Source organism: Taudactylus pleione, unplaced genomic scaffold, assembly GCF_031769625.1.
Source record: "Taudactylus pleione unplaced genomic scaffold, aTauple2 ptg000518l, whole genome shotgun sequence".
Classification (NCBI taxonomy): Eukaryota; Metazoa; Chordata; class Amphibia; order Anura; family Myobatrachidae; genus Taudactylus; species Taudactylus pleione.
In genome coordinates, this window is record NW_028284920.1 from 6,952,878 (window position 1) to 6,970,364 (window position 17,487).

General features: G+C 44.6%; 1 protein-coding gene across 1 annotated transcript; it reads right to left on the reverse strand.

The window, feature by feature from the left end:
- Nucleotides 1–4,829: 4,829 nt before the first annotated feature.
- LOC148501447 (uncharacterized) lies at nucleotides 4,830–16,766 on the reverse strand. The gene is made up of 5 exons (XM_088450397.1): nucleotides 16,665–16,766; nucleotides 15,490–15,699; nucleotides 13,615–13,686; nucleotides 12,637–12,906; nucleotides 4,830–5,380 (listed from the first exon to the last, which is right to left on the reverse strand). Exons 1-5 carry the CDS (start codon nucleotides 16,735–16,737, stop codon nucleotides 5,070–5,072), a joined length of 936 nt encoding a protein of 311 aa, XP_088306523.1. The 5' UTR covers nucleotides 16,738–16,766; the 3' UTR covers nucleotides 4,830–5,069.
- Nucleotides 16,767–17,487: the final 721 nt, after the last annotated feature.

Below are 17,487 nucleotides of genomic sequence, written 5' to 3' on the forward strand. Positions count from 1 at the left end.
TTTTATTTTTTTTTCAGGTCCAGAACTTGGGCCCAGAGCACAAATTGATGATGACTGGAGTCGGGCAGCACTAGTTTGCATTGCTGATTGATGTATCTTGTGTGTCTAAGCCTAACACGCACCGCAGACAGCACAGCACCAGCCCAGATGGATCAGCACCAGCCCAGATGGACACAGCAGACAGCACAGCACCAGCCCAGATGGATCAGCACCAGCCCAGATGGACGCAGCAGACAGCACAGCACCAGCCCAGATGGATCAGCACCAGCCCAGATGGACGCAGCAGACAGCACAGCACCAGCCCAGATGGATCAGTATGACCACCAACCCAGATGGACACCGCAGACAGCACAGCACCAGCCCAGATGGATCAGCACTAGTCCAGATGGACGCAGCAGACAGCACAGCACCAGCCCAGATGGATCAGCAATAGCACCAGCCCAGATGGACACAGCAGACAGCACAGCAGTGATAGCACCAGATGGATCAGCAGTGCACCAGCCCAGGACACAGCAGTCAGCACAGCACCAGCACAGGTAAGTACCTCCCAGCCCTACACTACCCACTCTCCCTGTTCAGTCTCCACAGCCGGAGTGAAATGGTGGCTGCCGCGTGGTCCCTTATATATAGAGACGAAAGCTCGCGAGTCGCGAGTCGCGTTTCTATGGTTTTGCCTCGGTTTGAGATCCGGGGCCGACGGGGAAACCAAACGCACGTTCGGTTTTTGCCCCGGATCTCAAAATTTGGGGGGGTTCGGATCTCTGAGATCCGAACACGCTCATCTCTAGTTACCCCGGTGATTTGGTTTTGGATCTGGATCTCCCCTGGTTTTGGGGAGGGCCAAAAGGTTGCATCTACCTAGCTGGCTCAAAACTGAGTGATAAATACAGTTGAGGACTATGCAAAGATGATGGTTGGGGTACCCCTTGAGGATTGAAGAATTGATAGTTGATAACTGATACAGTCACTGACTGAAGGAGGAATTGATAGTTGATAATTGGTGCAGCCACTGGCTGAAGAATTGATAGTTGGCGCAGCCTCTGGCTGAAGTAAGAAGAGTTGATAGTTGATAATTGGTGCAGCCACTGGCTGAACTAAGAATTGATAGTTGGCGCGTGTAGCATTCCTGAGGGCTGAGAACCCTTGGCTGAATGTCACTGTTGTACGACTTGTGCTGCCGAGTTGACACAACAAGCAGCAGTTGGTTCAGAATTTTCTTTAAAAAAAATAAAAGGGGCATGCAGGAGATGCTGTCTGTGGCCATTACAATTTCTGGACATTCATAAACCATAACATTAAAAATGTCAGGCAGCAATGCCCCAAACAGCACATAATGGAAAGAAAAAAGGTGCAAGATGGAATTGTCCTTGGGCCCTCCAACCCACTCTTATGTTGTATAGTCAAAACAGGACACTCACAGTTTAACAAACCAATCACTTCAGCGACAGGGACTGACAATTATGGCTGAAATAATAGGTTTCTTTGGACCCCCCACAAAACAAGCTGCCAATGCACAGTGAAGAGCACCCCTGAAAGAGGCAGCAGCCCCTTGATAAATCAGACACAGGCAGCACAGCACCCCTGCGCACCTACGTTGCTGATAAGTGTGACTAACATGCACATACAAAAAATAGTTTTTATTTTTTTCACACTAGGGGGGGGAGAAACCCTGAATGAGACAGCAGTCCCTCGATAAATGAGACACAGGCAGCACAGCACCCCTGCGCACCTACGTTGCTGCACCTACGTTGCTGATAAGTGTGTGGCTTACATGCACACACAAAAAATAGTTTAAATTTTTTTCACACTGGGAGTGAAGAGTACCCCAGGAAGAGGTAGCAGCTCCTTGATAAATGATACAGGCAGCACAGCACCCCTGCGCACCTACGTTGCTGATAAGTGTGGCTAACAGGCACATACAAAACATTGTTTTTTTTCTTTTCACACTGGAAGGGGGGGGCACCCCTGAATGAGACAGAAGTCCCTTGATAAATGAGACACAGGCAGCACAGCACCCCATGCGCACCTACGTTGCTGATAAGTGTGTCGCTAACATGCACACACAAAAAAATAGTTTTTATTTTTTTCACACTGGGGGTGAAGAGCAACCCTGAAAGAGGCAGCAGCTCCTTGATAAATGAGACACAGGCAGCACAGCACCCCTGTGCACCTACGTTGCTGATAAGTGTGACTAACAGGCACATACAAAACATTGTTTTTTTTCTTTTCACACTGGAAGGGGGGGGCACCCCTGAATGAGACAGAAGTCCCTTGATAAATGAGACACAGGCAGCACAGCACCCCATGCGCACCTACGTTGCTGATAAGTGTGTCGCTAACATGCACACACAAAAAAATAGTTTTTATTTTTTTCACACTGGGGGTGAAGAGCAACCCTGAAAGAGGCAGCAGCTCCTTGATAAATGAGACACAGGCAGCACAGCACCCCTGTGCACCTACGTTGCTGATAAGTGTGACTAACATGCACACACAAAAAATAGTTTTTCATTTTTTCACACTGGGGGTGAAGAGCACCCGTGAAAGAGGCATCAGCCCCTTGATAAGTGACACAGACAGCACCCCTGTGCACCTACGTTGCTGATAAGTGTGGCTAACGCGCACACACAGAAATAAAATACTTTATTTTTTTCACACTGGGGGTGAAGAGCACCCAAGATGGACAGAGCACCCCCTGGATAACACAGCCAGCCCCTATGGACAGGACAACAGCCAGCCAGACCCTATATGGACAACAGCCAGCCCCTATGGACAACAGCCAGCCCCTATGGAGTGGACAGGACAACAGCTAGCCAGCCCCTATATAAAGGACAACAGCCAGCCCCGCCACCTATGGACATAAGCAGAGAGCCCCTGAGTGACAATGACAACAGTAGCCAGCCGCTATGCACAGCGTCGGCAACAGCACATTCACAGCCCCCTTTCTCTTCACTCTCCACAGCTGGAATGAAAAATGGCAGCGATTGCGGGACCTTTTATACAATCCAAAACCTGTGAGAATCCGACAGCGGGATGATGACGTTTTGCTTCGTTTTGAGATCCGAGTCAGGTGGGAAAACCAGAGCCGGCTCGGATCTGACTCAGATCCCCTAAGTTCGGGGGGGTTCGGATCTCTGGAATCCAAACCTGCTCATCTCTACTATATAGTATCAATATTACACCTAGACGAACCTGAATGCAAAGATTGTACAACTAGCAAAATGTTATACATTTTCTTTCAAAATAGTTACATAATTAAGAATAATATTGACTAGTTAATGACTGTACTCAAAATCTAAAATGTAAATGTGAGCATGGGTGTTAAAAATTGCTTTTTTATCCTAGTTCTCAGGAATTCATCATTAATCTGCTTGCAATGATTGCCAATAATGAAAATCACTGCATAGCTCTCATCACACTTCACACGTTACTAGTTTGTAATCCCCTAGATTGTAAACTCCTAGGAGCAGGGTTCTCCTCCTTCCTGTTCCCACAGCCCTCATCTCTAGCACTTAAAAGACAGCCTACACCTACTCATTGGCCATTTAGCCTGGTATGCCTTTCACTCATAGTCGTTTGTGTCTTCCAGCAGCTCTATTCCTGCTAGTCCTGCCATCACTATTATACTCCTTTTACACCAGAGCTAAAACCTGGGTTATTGCAGGGCTAACCCAGGTAGCTCCTTAGTGTAAAAGGGGACAGGGTTGGATTCCTGGGTCCAGTGACCTGGCAATCCAACCCAGGTAACTTGCAGGGTTTAACACAGGAATGACCCGTGAAACCCTGCAGTGTAAACGAGGTGATCCGGGTCACGATGACCTGGAACGCGCCGCATGCTTCAGTGGCGCTCGAGATGACGTCATCTCCAAGCATCCACTTCTAAGCCGGAAGAGCCGGGTCTCTGCAGACCCGGCTCCGGTGTGGTTGGCGCCAGCTAAATTCCTGGTCTGATCCAGTTTGGAACCCCATTCCAACCTCCGGGTCAGACCCGTAATTTAGATGTTAAAGCGTTTTTAGAGACAGGTTCCACCCTTCGCTGATTACTACCTCACTCACCTTGCTTCCCAGCTGTGTTGTGTACTGAAAATTGTGGTGGTAACTGTTATTTGTGCTCTGTTTATGTTTTAGTTACTGTATTGTAATGTAATGTTCTGTGTACCCTGTACTGTCCCACTGTTGCATATATACGGCGCTGTGTACCACTTGTGGCACCTTATGAATAAAATGCAATAATAACAATAATAGTTACTAGTATATTAATAAACAGCAAAATAGTTTATGCACCACAAAATGGCTGCCTCCACTGTAGTGTCGGACTGGACAGGATGGGCCCACGGGGGAATGCAAAGGTAAGAGTCCATGAAATTAAACAGCTGAAAAGGCATGCATAGGTGGCCATCAGAGTTGGCATGTTGAGTCCAGAGGAAATGCTTAGTGCCATATAGTTAGTGTAGTATACGTAGAAAAAGTGTACTTTGCAACTAAGGCCCGTATTTAATTAGTTTTGCACTCGCGATACTTTTCCGCCTGCCGGATTTTTCACCTACATCATGTGTTTTGCATGCGGAAAAGTATCAGTGCGCTCCCGCTATTTGCTGGATTATATCATTACACGCAGCCCATGGGAGGGTTGTTTAAAACTGCTATCCGGCAGGACATGCTGTGAGGTAATTCACCCACTGTGCCAGTGTATTACTTTGGTATCATTCCCTATATAGTCTCTTTAATGGTACAAGCTCCTTTTTGTTTTTCTGCAGCAGTCTCACTTATTACATTACATGTGTAGCAGTATACTGACTATAGATAAGAACAACAAAACACAATGCTTTTTTAAACATTTTAATGCCTGTATTTTTCGCTCTACATGGAGATGAAAGTTTGCTGAAAGTCAGACTAATGGGTCATGGGATTGAAAATCTTGTCATTTTTACTTTTCTTTCCTTTATATGGCTGTTTGCCTTTTCCCTTGTCTACTTCTTCCATTCCAAGCTTAACTAATTTACCTGTACTCTATTATTCTTCCTAATGTATTCAGGATGTTTTTGCCTCACTTATTTTGCTTCTCCTGGAAATTAGTTTCCAAATCCCTGACCATTTTCTGGACCCATATCATGCTCACCTCCATTCCCCTGTCCTCTTCCTTTCCCCTGTCCCTTTCCTTTCCCCTTGCCCTTCCCACACTTCCCTCCTTTCCCCTGGCCTTTGCCATTCTCTCCTCCTTTGCCCTTACACTTGCCATGTTTTCCTCCTTTCCCCTGACCATTGCCATGTCCCTCTCCATTTTCATGGTCCCCGGGATGTTCTTCTCCTTGAGAATCCAGATGTCGCTTATTCCTGGGCTTTTCTTTATCCTCAAAAAGGGATTTCTTAAAGTCTTCCTTTGCTGAAAATACAATTTAGTACAGTAGGTTAAGTCCTGATGAAAATACAGCAGAAATACATTGAAGTACTATTGGAATTGGAGCAATATACAGTGCTCTACTGAGGACTGGAAACTAAGATTTTGGGATTAATGCATTTATTTTGTATATAGCGTTTCTTAGATAAGGAGTTGCTTAATGCTTGATACTAAAATACTAATGTAACTTGCACAAAGTCATTGCTTGTATAAGCGAGTTTTTGTATACAGATGCAAATGTACACATTTTTGGGCATGTCCATTATATTCTGAGTTGTACAGAACTCGGACGTATCTGTCTTTCTGTAAAATTAGGCATTTTGGTGCAGCAACTCTGCGACAATGACAATGTGAGTGGACTGAACCACTCTGCCTTGTGGCAGTCTCATAGGAGTTTCATTAGAGTCATGTGCCAGAAGCTCTGGTGGGTGTATGGAAGGGAAACCTGTGCCTGATGCATCACTTCCCCCTAGCATGGGGGCTGTTGCAAGTGCCGATATTAATGATGATGACAGCGATGGCTGGTGTAAAATCAGTGAGTGGCACAGGCTTACGCTTGCAGAAACATGCATGGGCAAACGCATGATTTTTATGGGGGGGGGTTTCCATATTTCATATATATATATATTAGGGGTGTGCGGGTACGATTTCTGAAATCCGAACCCCCCCGGGCCTCCCCGATCCGAGGCCGATCCGAATCAGGCTCGACTTTTCCCGCCTGACTCGGATCTGAAATCGAGGCAAAACGTCATTATCCCGCCTTCCGGGTCTCGCGGGTTTTGGATCCTATATAAGGTACCCGCGTCGGCGCCATTTTCTCACTCGGCTGTGGACAGTGAAGAGGGAGGGTGGGAGTTAGGGCTGGCTGGGCTGTGTAGTGTAGTGTAGTGCAGTGTAGTGTTGTGCTGTGCTGTGCTGCGCTGCTGTTGTCCACTACTTCAAAGTCCATAGGGGCTGGCTGGACTGTGTTGTGCAGTCAGTTGTCCATAGGGGCTGTGTCCACTCCAAAGTCCTGTGCAGTGTCCCAGTCCTAAAGGGGTGCTGTAGTGTTGTCTGTCAGGGGTGCTACCCCCAAGTGCAAAAAAAAATAATTTTTTTCTGTGTTTGTGAATTGTGTGCACTGTGGCTGCACGTGCATCAACAAAGGAGCAGCGCCAAGCGTGCACCTGTGTCCCATAAGTAAAAGGCCGGCTGGCTTGTCCGTTAAAGGGTGCTGTAACCCCCAAAGGGCACTCCAAACAAAATAAAAAAAATATTTTTTTGTGTTTGTGAATTGTGTGCGCAGTAGCCGCACGTGCATCAACAAAGTAGTGCCAAGCATGCACCTGTGTCCCATAAATAAAGGGCTGGCTGGATTGACCGCTAAAGGGTGCTGTAACCCCCAAAGGGCACTCCAAACAAAATAAAAAAATATATTTTTTTGTGTTTGTGAATTGTGTGCGCAGTAAGTGCACGTGCATCAACAAAGTAGTGGCAAGCGTGCACCTGTGTCCCATAAATAAAGGGCTGGCTGGATTGACTGCTAAAGGGTGCTGTAACCCCCAAAGGACACCCCAAACAAAATAATTTTTTTTTTCTGTGTTTGTGAATTGTGTGCACTGTGGCTGCACGTGCATCAACAAAGGAGCAGCGCCAAGCGTGCGCCTGTGTCCCATTAGTAAAGGGACGGCTGGCTTGTCCGTTAAAGGGTGCTGTAACCCCCAAAGTACACTCCAAACAAAATAAAAATATATTTTCTGTGTTTGTGAATTGTGTGCACTGTAGCCGCACATGCATCAACAAAGGAGCAGCGCCAAGCGTGCGCCTGTGTCCCAAAAGTAAAGGGCAAGCTGGCTTGTCCATTAAAGGGTGCTGTAACCCCCAAAGTACACTCCAAACAAAAAAATATATAGTTTCTGTGTTTGTGAATTGTGTGCACTGTAGCCGCACGTGCATCAACAAAGGAGCAGTGCCAAGCGTGCGCCTGTGTCCCATAAGTAAAGGGTCGGCTGGCTTGTCCGTTAAAGGGTGCTGTAACCCCCAAAGTACACTCCAAACAAAATAAAAAAATATATTCTGTGTTTGTGAATTGTGTGGGCTGTAGCCGCACGTGCATCAACAAAGGAGCAGCGCCAAGCGTGCGCCTGTGTCCCATAAGTAAAGAGCCATCTGGCTTGTCCGTTAAAGGGTGGTGTAACCCACAAAGTGCACTACTCTCCAGCAAAAATAAAAAAATATTTTCTGTGTTTGTGTGCGCCTTAGCCGCACGTATATATCAAATCAATATAACATAAATGGAGGACCAAACTTTCTCCGATAAAAATAAAATAGGGAAAGATCAAGAACCACTTCCTCCTAGTGCTGAAGCTGCTGCCACTAGTCATGACATAGACGATAACATGCCATCAACGTCGTCTGCCAAGGCCGATGCCCAATGTCATAGAAGAGGGCACGTACAATCCCAAATGACAAAGTTCAGGAAAATGACCTTAAAAAAAACATTTAAATCATCTGAAGAGAAACGTAAACTTGCCAATATGCCATTTATGACACGGAGTGGCAAGGAACGGCTAAGGTCTTTCCCTATGTTCATGACTAGTGGTTCAGCTTCACATGACGATGGAAGCCCTCCTCCCGCTAAAAAAATCAAACAAGTTAAGCTGGCAAAAGCACAGCGAAGAACTGTGCGTTCTAAGAAGATATCACAAATCCCCAAGGAGAGTCCAAGTGTGGTGGCGGTTGCGATGCCTGACCTTCCCAGCACTGGACGGGAAGAGGTGGCTCTTTCCACCATTTGCACGCCCCCTGCAAGTGCTGAAAGGAGCACCCACAGTCCACTTGCTGATATGCAAATTGAAGATGTCACTGTTGAAGTACAACAGGATGAGGATACTGGTGTACCTGGCGCTGAGGAGGAAGTTGGCGAGGAGGATTCTGATGGTGATGTGGTTTGTTTAAATCAGGCTCCGGGGGAGACAGTTGTTGTCCATGGGATGAAAAAGCCCATCACGGTCATGCCTGGGCAGAAGACCAAACATTCCACCTCTTTGGTCTGGCAATATTTCTATCCAAATTCGGACAACAACTGTCTTGCCATATGTACCATATGTAAAGGTGAAATAAGTAGGGGTAGGGACGTTAACCAATTAGGAACATCCTCCTTTATACGGCACCTGCAGCACGTTCATAAAAAGTTACTGTCAAGTTCAGAAACTTTGGCTCAGACCGTAAGCAGTCCAGGAACACCTAAATCCCTTTTTCCTGTTTTATCCAAGGAATCGGTGGATGAGGAGGATGAGGACGACATCTTGCCTCCGTAGATCCAGTTTGTGCAGGGACACATTAATTGCCAGCTTGTTTTGTGGGGGCCCAAACGAACCATTTCAGCCACAGTCATGTGGCAGACCCTGGCGCTGAAATTATTGGTTTGTTAAAGTGTGCATGTCCTATTTATAGTTTTATACAACCATAAGGGTGGATGGGAGGGCCCAAGGACAATTCCATCTTTCACCTCTTTTTTTTTCTTTGCAGTATGTACTGTTTGGGGCCTAGTTTTTCAAACTGCCATCCTGTCTGCCACTGCAGTGTCACTCCTAGATGTGCCATGTGTTTGTGCCGCCCACTCGTGTCGCTTAGCGTAGTCATCCAGCTACCTCGGTGCAACCTTTTGGCCATAAAAACAATATTGTGAGGTGTTAGGTGTTCAGAATAGACTGGAAATGAGTGGAAATGAAGGTTATTGAGGTTAATAATTGAATAGGAGCTTAAAACCCACAAATTCTGTGATTTTAGCTGTTTTTATGCTTTTTTTAAAAAAAATACAGATCCAAAACACAAAACCCAGAACCCAAAACACGGAAGGGTGGTTTTGGCATAAGGTAGTAGATCTGACTTCTGCGGCCATCTGCGACTACAGCCACTTACCCGTGTGACTCAGAAATATCCCCACCAGCTCATGTCTATGCATCAAGTTTGATACAGCAAGTATGTTAGGAGACATGACATATATTTTATACTACCGTGTTTCCCCGATAATAAGACCTACCCTGAAAATAAGCCCTACCCTTACTTTTCTAGCCCGCTCTAAAATAAGCCCTACCCTGAAAATAAGATCTACCTTTTTTTCTTTTTGAGCTGGGAACGCTGCAGAGACCAGCGTTCCCAGTCATGCAGTGCGCGGGTGACGTCATGACGTCACCCGCGCGCTGAGGATCCTGTGCGGCCGCGCCTGCTGGATCATATTAGATCCAGTCAGCGCGCAAGTGAAAGGGACATCCCGGACGGCGGTGACTCAGGTAAGTACCGTACTTGCACTGCAATAAGGGGGCCTGCATAAAGGACACTGCAACAGGGGGGGGCCTGCATAAGGGGCACTGCTACACAAGGGAGGCTGCATAAGGGGCACTGCTACAGGGGGGGAGCCTGCATAAGGGGCACTGCTACACAAGGGAGGCTGCATAAGGGGCACTGCTACAGGGGGGGGCCTGCATAAGGGGCACTGCTACAGGGGGGCCTGCATAAGGGGCTGTCAATGTTAGTTAAAATAAGACCTACCCCGAAAATAAGCCCTATGGTGTTTTTTGGAACCAAAAAAAAAAATAAGACAGTGTCTTATTATCGGGGAAACACGGTAATACTTATAAAGAGACATCCTTTTCTTTAATTCTACATAGTGAAAATGGTTAAACCTATGTACCTTCAATGGGTTATATCATTTATATTACAACATGCCCAGTATGCTGTGTATAGTGTGGCAATAGCACTGATGTACAGTACATAGATGGTCAGTTGAGTACACAAAAAGGAGTTAATTAAAAATTCAAAAAGCCAAGCCACACCAACTGCCAGTGAGTCCCGGCCGGCGATGTTTGGCAGCGTGGAATGTATCAACCCTAAAAATGCGGTCAAACCTCAGAAAACTGGTTGCTGCCTCAAACTAGGGATGTGCAGGTTTGGATTAGTTCGAATTTTCCCACCAAATTCAAATTTTTCCCGCCAAAAATCGGATCTCAGAAAGAGGCAAAACGTCATCATTCCTGGACAAAAGTCCATGAAAGATGATGTTTGTCCATGAAAGATGACGTTTTGCCTCTTTCTGAGACCCGATTTTTGGCGGGAAAAATTTGAATTTGGCGGGAAAATCCTAACTAATCCGATCCTGCACATACCAATCTCGAACCCCATATGCAAAAAAGTGGGTCCCCATAGTAGAATGCTATGGGGCTGCAATATGCCGTTCTGCAGAAAGCTACAGAAAGTGAAACTTTCCGGAGATTGTTCCTGATAGGCAAGCCATTATAGATATCATTGCCTACAGAAGCCTATGGGATTTTCCGCCCTATGTAACAGCAAAGGTGTTAGCGTCCGTCTCTGAATCAGGCCCTCACATGCAGATACAGTCGAAGAAAAACATCTTGTAGAATATATGACATGTCTCAAGATGAGTTACCTGAAATGGCTGCACTTGCCCTCATTGACATATTTTTAAAGTGTTTTATGTACTGAATTTTGTCAATTACTTGTTTTCAGGGTTGGCCAAAATGTCTGTGGGCAGGAAGTGGTCCTCTGATGCTTATCATTGTACAAATTGTATTAGAAAACTTATAGGGGGGAGATGTATCAGGCATTGGAGAGAGATAAAGTAGAGAAGTTGCCCAAAGCAACCAATAAGCTGCTAATTGGCACTTATCTAGCACAGTCTATGAAATGACAGTTATAAGCTGATTGGTTGCTTTGGGCAACTTCTCCACCTTATATATCTCTAAGACGTGATACATCTCCCCCATAGGCTGCATTTCGGGACTTTTATGAAAATCACTGCACAGGAAACAAGTTGTGTTTCTCGTAGCAATAATACTTCTTACATTGTCCCAATAGGGCACACTAATAACAATGTTTGGTTGCTATGGGCAACACTGACATTTTTGTGCACAACATTTTGCACAAGTCTCCACTATTTTATTAATGGGATCCAGTCTATTAGGAGGCCCGTGGTGCTGCTTGGTTATATGGGTAACATTATTTTTCTATACAGAGTTGGCGATAGCACAGAGAGCATTAAAAACACAGGATAACATTGTGGGGTATATGTACTAGCCTTGGAGAGTGATTAAGTGAATAGAGATAAAGTACCAACCAATCAGCCCCTTACTGTCACTTTACAGGCTGTGTTTGAAAAATGACAGTTAGGAACGGATAGGTTGGTACTTTGGACCTCATTCAGAGTCGGTCGAAGCGGCCGACGGTCGTACGCGGCCGATGTTCGCTTTACTGCGCATGTGTACGGTTCGCAATGCTCGTGCGCAAACTAGCGGCTACGATCAGAAATTTCTCTCTCCTTCAACACCGCTAGGTCGGTAGTTTGAGTGACAGATTGCGGCGTTTGTGGGTGGTAACAGGGGTAGGTGTTTGAAAACGGGGGAGTGGAGATCCGAATGCAGGCATGCCTAATTATGCGAACGGCGTTTAATGGGAGTGCATGGCACACGTGACAGTGGAGGTTTCACACTGACATGATCGTAGAGCTTAAGAGAGGGTCTGGTCAACCTTAAGCTCTACGACCAGTTCCGATGGTATACGATGCTCGTGATTAATCCTTATATAGCCGGAGATGACGTGCTATGCGTACGAGAAGTGGGCGTATTTTTAGCGAACCGACCGCATCCACCCCTTGGTCGGCCAGCTAACGATCCGACCTTAGGGACGCAACATGCGTGTGCATCATTTGCATATCCGGACCTTTTTTCTATATGACCGTGAGGCAGCTTCGAACGACTCTGAATGAGGTCCTTTATCTCTCTCCAAGGCTTAGTACATCTACCCCACAGTGTTTTAGATGTCTCTTAACCATTGGCGCCTAGGTTCACCTAATGACAGCGCTGGCCCTGTTTCTTCAGCTTTCACATCACTGACAGAAATATCTATAGCATTTTGTTCTTGTGGATAAAATGTACTTTCTATGGAAATATCTAGAATTACATAAATAGAAGTTTTACTGTTTAGTATAAGTTTGAGCGATTGTAGAACTGGATCTTTTAAGGATCAAATAAGGTAGTGATTACCGGAAACCACGAGACTTCAGCAAAGCTGAGTATGCACAGTTTGCATAATTCTGGTACAATAACATGTATTAGTATGTTTAACTGAATGACACAGGTGTGGACAGCAGAATATTTTATCCAGTCACATATTTGTTTTTGATATATGTAAACATTTTTGGCTCATTTAAAAATGATCCACGTTATGAATTTAGGAATACTTACTGAACACCGATTTTATGCATTTTTTCCCACAGGGCGTTTTGCAGCATCTCATGCCAGTATCACAGTCGCCATCCACAGAACAGTCAGCCATTTTAGTGAAGTTGCGAAGCTTCGGATGCTTTCCATGTGGTTTATGAGGACACTCCTCGCCATGTTTACACTGTGATGTTTTATCTTTAAACTGATTTTCACCGTGTTCTCTGAGCTCTGGGTGTGTTATGAGGAAATGTTCAGGACACATTCCTAATTTTTTATCATCCTCCGTCATTTCTGGGAGAATAAAACAATGAAAAAGATTATTTGTGTTTTACTTTGTGCATTCCTTTCATAATCTGCCCCCAGTAATCATGATTTTGATGGGACACTCAAAATTTGATTTGCAGGCTCCAAGGGGGGGGCATAACTTATCAAAAAGTGGGTGTGGCTTATCAGATAGTGGGTGTGTCTTATCAGACAGTGGGTGTGGCTTATCAGAAAGTAGGTGTGGCTTATCAGAAAGTAAAGGTAACTTAGATAAACGTGAGTATTGTTTGGTGGATCAGGGAGGGGATTGGACATACGTCCCAACTGTCCAGCTTTCGGCAGGACTGTCCCACCGTCTATCCTGCAGCCACAGTATCTAACAGTGAGGGGAAGTTGAGGGAGAGCACGCCATCTGTTCATTGTGTGGGGAGAGCCTGGAGGCATCCCAACATCACTGATAGTGCTGGGCTAACCCCCAGAGTGATGAAAACGGGGGCATGATGTGAGGCCACACCCCTTCCACAGCAAGGCTGCCCACCCTTTTCTGGTGAACGTCGGAGGTCTGCGGGCCGGGGGTCCCGACTCTACACTGAAGATTGTTGTGAGGTATGGATTGGGTATTTAATTGACTGTTTTTATCTAGTCCCAAATTAGCTGATTCCAAGATTTCCAGGTACAGTATGCATTACTTTTGCCCATATTGCATTAGCCACCCAAGAACATAAGTATTCTTACCATATGCATCATCCACCGGTCCTTGAGCTATTTCTTTGTACATTTGCTCCAGCGTTTCTATTCCGTCTTTTTCTATAGACAAAATAAAAGATACATATTTGATGTCTGGGCTTACACACTCCAAAATCATTCTAGTAGTTTAATTGGCTGCTGCTGACTTAATATACCCCTTAGTGTGCAGTGATCTATATTGAAATTTAGAAGTGGCGGTATAGAAATTTGATAATAATACTATGTAATCAGTAGGAGAAGTGGTGGTATGGCATGCAGCAGTATTCCGGCCCACTTTCACTACTCCTAACATGTATGTGTGTGTTCGTGTTAGGGAATTTGAGGAATTGGGGTGTGTGAGGGAATTTGAGGAATTGGGGTATGTGAGGGAATTTGAGGAATTGGGGTGTGTGAGGAAATTTGAGGAATTAGGGTGTGTGAGGGAATTTGAGGAATTGGGGTGTGTTAGGGAATTTGAGGAATTGGGGTGTGTTAGGGAATTTGAGGAATTGGGGTGTGTGAGGGAATTTGAGGAATTGGGGTGTGTGAGGGAATTTAAACTCTATGCTTCAATGGGACATGGACAAATATTCTCTGTATAGTGCTACATTATCGGTGGCGCTATATAAGTTAAAATGATCATTTCTGTCTATGTACTATGACCAGTAAATTTTAGACTAGACATGTTGGGTATGACATTTCTTTATCCAAACCAGTGGCGGCTCCAGAGGTGGGGCTGCAGCACAGTCCAAAATTCACATAGGGGAGCCACACTATTGACACCCCAAATGTTGCCAAACATCGCTGGCCAGGACTCACTGCAGTTAGCGTGACTCCCCTATTTGAATATTGTACTGTACCGCAGCCCGACCTCTGGAGCCGCCACTGATCCAAACCTATAGTGTTGTCTTTGTTAGGTGGTGTAAAGACATACAATAAGCCCAATTTCACTTAACAGTGATGTGTGGCTGCAATGTGCAGCTACGCACATCACCGAATATCATGATACTGCAGTATCTGGAATAGGGAGTGTAGTGTCATAGCAATTGGGGTAACAGTGTCAGGTCCCCAAAGGCGCATACAGTAATGCATCTGGTTGCAGGTGTAACTGCTGTGACTCCTACAGCTGCTCCTGTCGGAGGCTGCTTACAGTCAGGGAACATTTGCAGAAGCAATAACCTCACTTCACTAATTTGCTTTAGATGTTGTGCTCGACATAATCAATAAAAATTAGACATAGAGCCTTGTTTATACAAAACTGAGCTAATCAGCTGCCCACGATAGCTATTGTGAACTATAGTTATATAGTTATAAAGAGAAACATTCATTTTGTCTTGTGAAAAAGGTGGAATATCTGGCCCAGTACTATTCTATCTTTCCCTGACAGGAGAATGCCCCCACCCCACCTTTTTAAACTTCCCACAGCGTTTCATACTCTAAAATGACAATGACATTGAAGTGATCAATACGAAAAATGATGTTGTAACTGTCATTTATCAGTATCATCTCATTAGTTATTATTAGCTCCTGCGCTGCTCCTAACCCCTGGAATTCCCTCCCACATTCAATTAGACTTCCATCCAGCTTCCCAGCTTTTAAATGTGCCTTTGAAACTCATATTTATATTATCTCCTATTGGCTTGTATTTTATTATGTAATTTGTGGGTTGTAATTATGTTAATACGTAAATTCATAAACTTGTCTGTAACTGTCTACTGTATTTATGTGATTCTGTTGTATACTTATCTCTTATGTACAGATGCTACAGGTGCTTAATGTATTTTCACTTTGGTACAATTGAAGAACCTAATGCGGTCTCAAATTGACACAGTTGTGTGTGTGTGGGGGGGGACAATAGGAGATAACATTTTTAGAGGCGCTTACCATAGAGTGGTTTCATACATCTCATGCCACAGCGTGATTTGCAGCATTTCAGGTTACCCTCACATGTGCCATCAGCGGAACAGCTGGCCAGCTTGCTGTAATCTGGTAAGCCATATTTCTTCACAAATTCCTTTTTCTTATTGTATGCCTCTGGGTGCTTTTTAAAGTAATCACAAGGGCAGATACCAGCGTCATCTTTGGAGGTCACTTCTGTGTGAGACAAAAATTAAAAATACATTTTACTTTTTGAAGAATTGGTGAAGAAAATAATTGGATCCATCCACATCACAGGTTTTCCATCTAACCCCATAGAGGTTTGATGACGAGGTAATGTAACAGGTTAATACAGTGGTTCTCAAACTTCGTCCTCGGGACCTCACACAGGTCATGTTTTCCAGGTCACCCAGCAGGTGCACAGGTGTATTCATTACTCACTGACACATTTTAAAAGATCCACAGGTGGAGATAATTATTTCACTTGTGATTCTTTGAGGAGACCTGGAAAACATGCACTGTTTGGGGTCCTGAGGATGGAGTTTGAGAACCTGTGGGTTAATATATGCACAGGCACATCATCTGTAATTGATTTGACTCCTATAAGACTTATGATGGGTCACAGTAGTAGCACAGGGCTATATTTATATATTATTATACCACTGGTGAGACAACCTTGTAACATAGATGTCACTGCAGACTGCAGTACATACCACCATCAAACGAGCAATACCACTTGAATCCTGGCAATCTTATAATTAGCCCTCTTCATTCATACTGAAAAATGTGTCTACAATATAGAAGCCCCATAAAAGAACCTCTCACATACACAGGGTCAGTGTCTTACTAGTCACAAAGGTCAGTTTCACATCTATATAATAATGAAGCACCAGGGCAGGACCAGAATTCTAAGCAAAAGGTTTTCCTCCGATGTGGCTTATGGGGAGCAGTCATTTAAAAGGCAAAACCAGGTTGATTTTGCCATTTAAATGACTGCTACTTTAAAGCATTGGGCAGTCTTGCACGGGACTCGCCGATGCTTGAAATCCGCGGCCTATTTCATATACCCCCATTAGTGCTATGGCAATAAGGGAAGTTAGGTCTTTTCTATCATGCAAATATATTCCAAGAACTCTCCTAATACAAAGTGGTATTTCTGCTAACACTATAAGTTTTCTTACCATCCAATGCGGCGCTGGCAACAGCTACAAACAGCAGGGTGAGAAGAACTTCAGTCTTCATCGTGTCCCACATGCAGATAGTCCGGCAGTATAAATGGTGAAGACGACGTGTACTCAGATCTACAGTGTGGAAGGGCCCTTATTTTATACAAAATGTAGAATAGGTCAAGATTTTAATCTTTAGCTTTGCACTATATAATTATTCCACTTGAAGGAGTCTAATAGCAAAATATTGTTTGTAACCTTTTAACATAATTATTACTCTAATCTGGGCAATGTGATATGTATGAAGGATCTGTAACCAAACACCATTTCCCATTGGGGAGGTGTGTAAGGAAATCTAAATGGTTCTTTATTGCTATTTTGACACTTCTCTTATACTTCACCTGTTGGAAGCATTAGTTTGTCCGTGTATGTATGTATAGAAAATATGTATTATTTGTGTATAGTTTCTGTATATTTGCTATTACACATATGTCTTTATTAGAGCTTGGCATTGCATAGTGACCCAATGCTGCAACTGTGATAGCACTGGTATGACAGAAACCTATAGTAAACATTTCCATAGTGTGATTTATGGGAACTATAGAACTACCCCATTTAACAACGAGAAATGACCCCTTTAGGAATCGCTAAAGGGGTTATGTCATCCTTTCAATATTTAACAAACAGCGGTAATGTTAGATTAGCAGAATCACGGCCTGAAAATGGTCGTGATACACCTGCGTTTTCATCTCCACACCCCACCAATGGAGCATGCAGGGGGGGCTTCTGAGTACCTAGAAACCCCGCCTGATGGACCAATCCCCCCCCCACTACACCG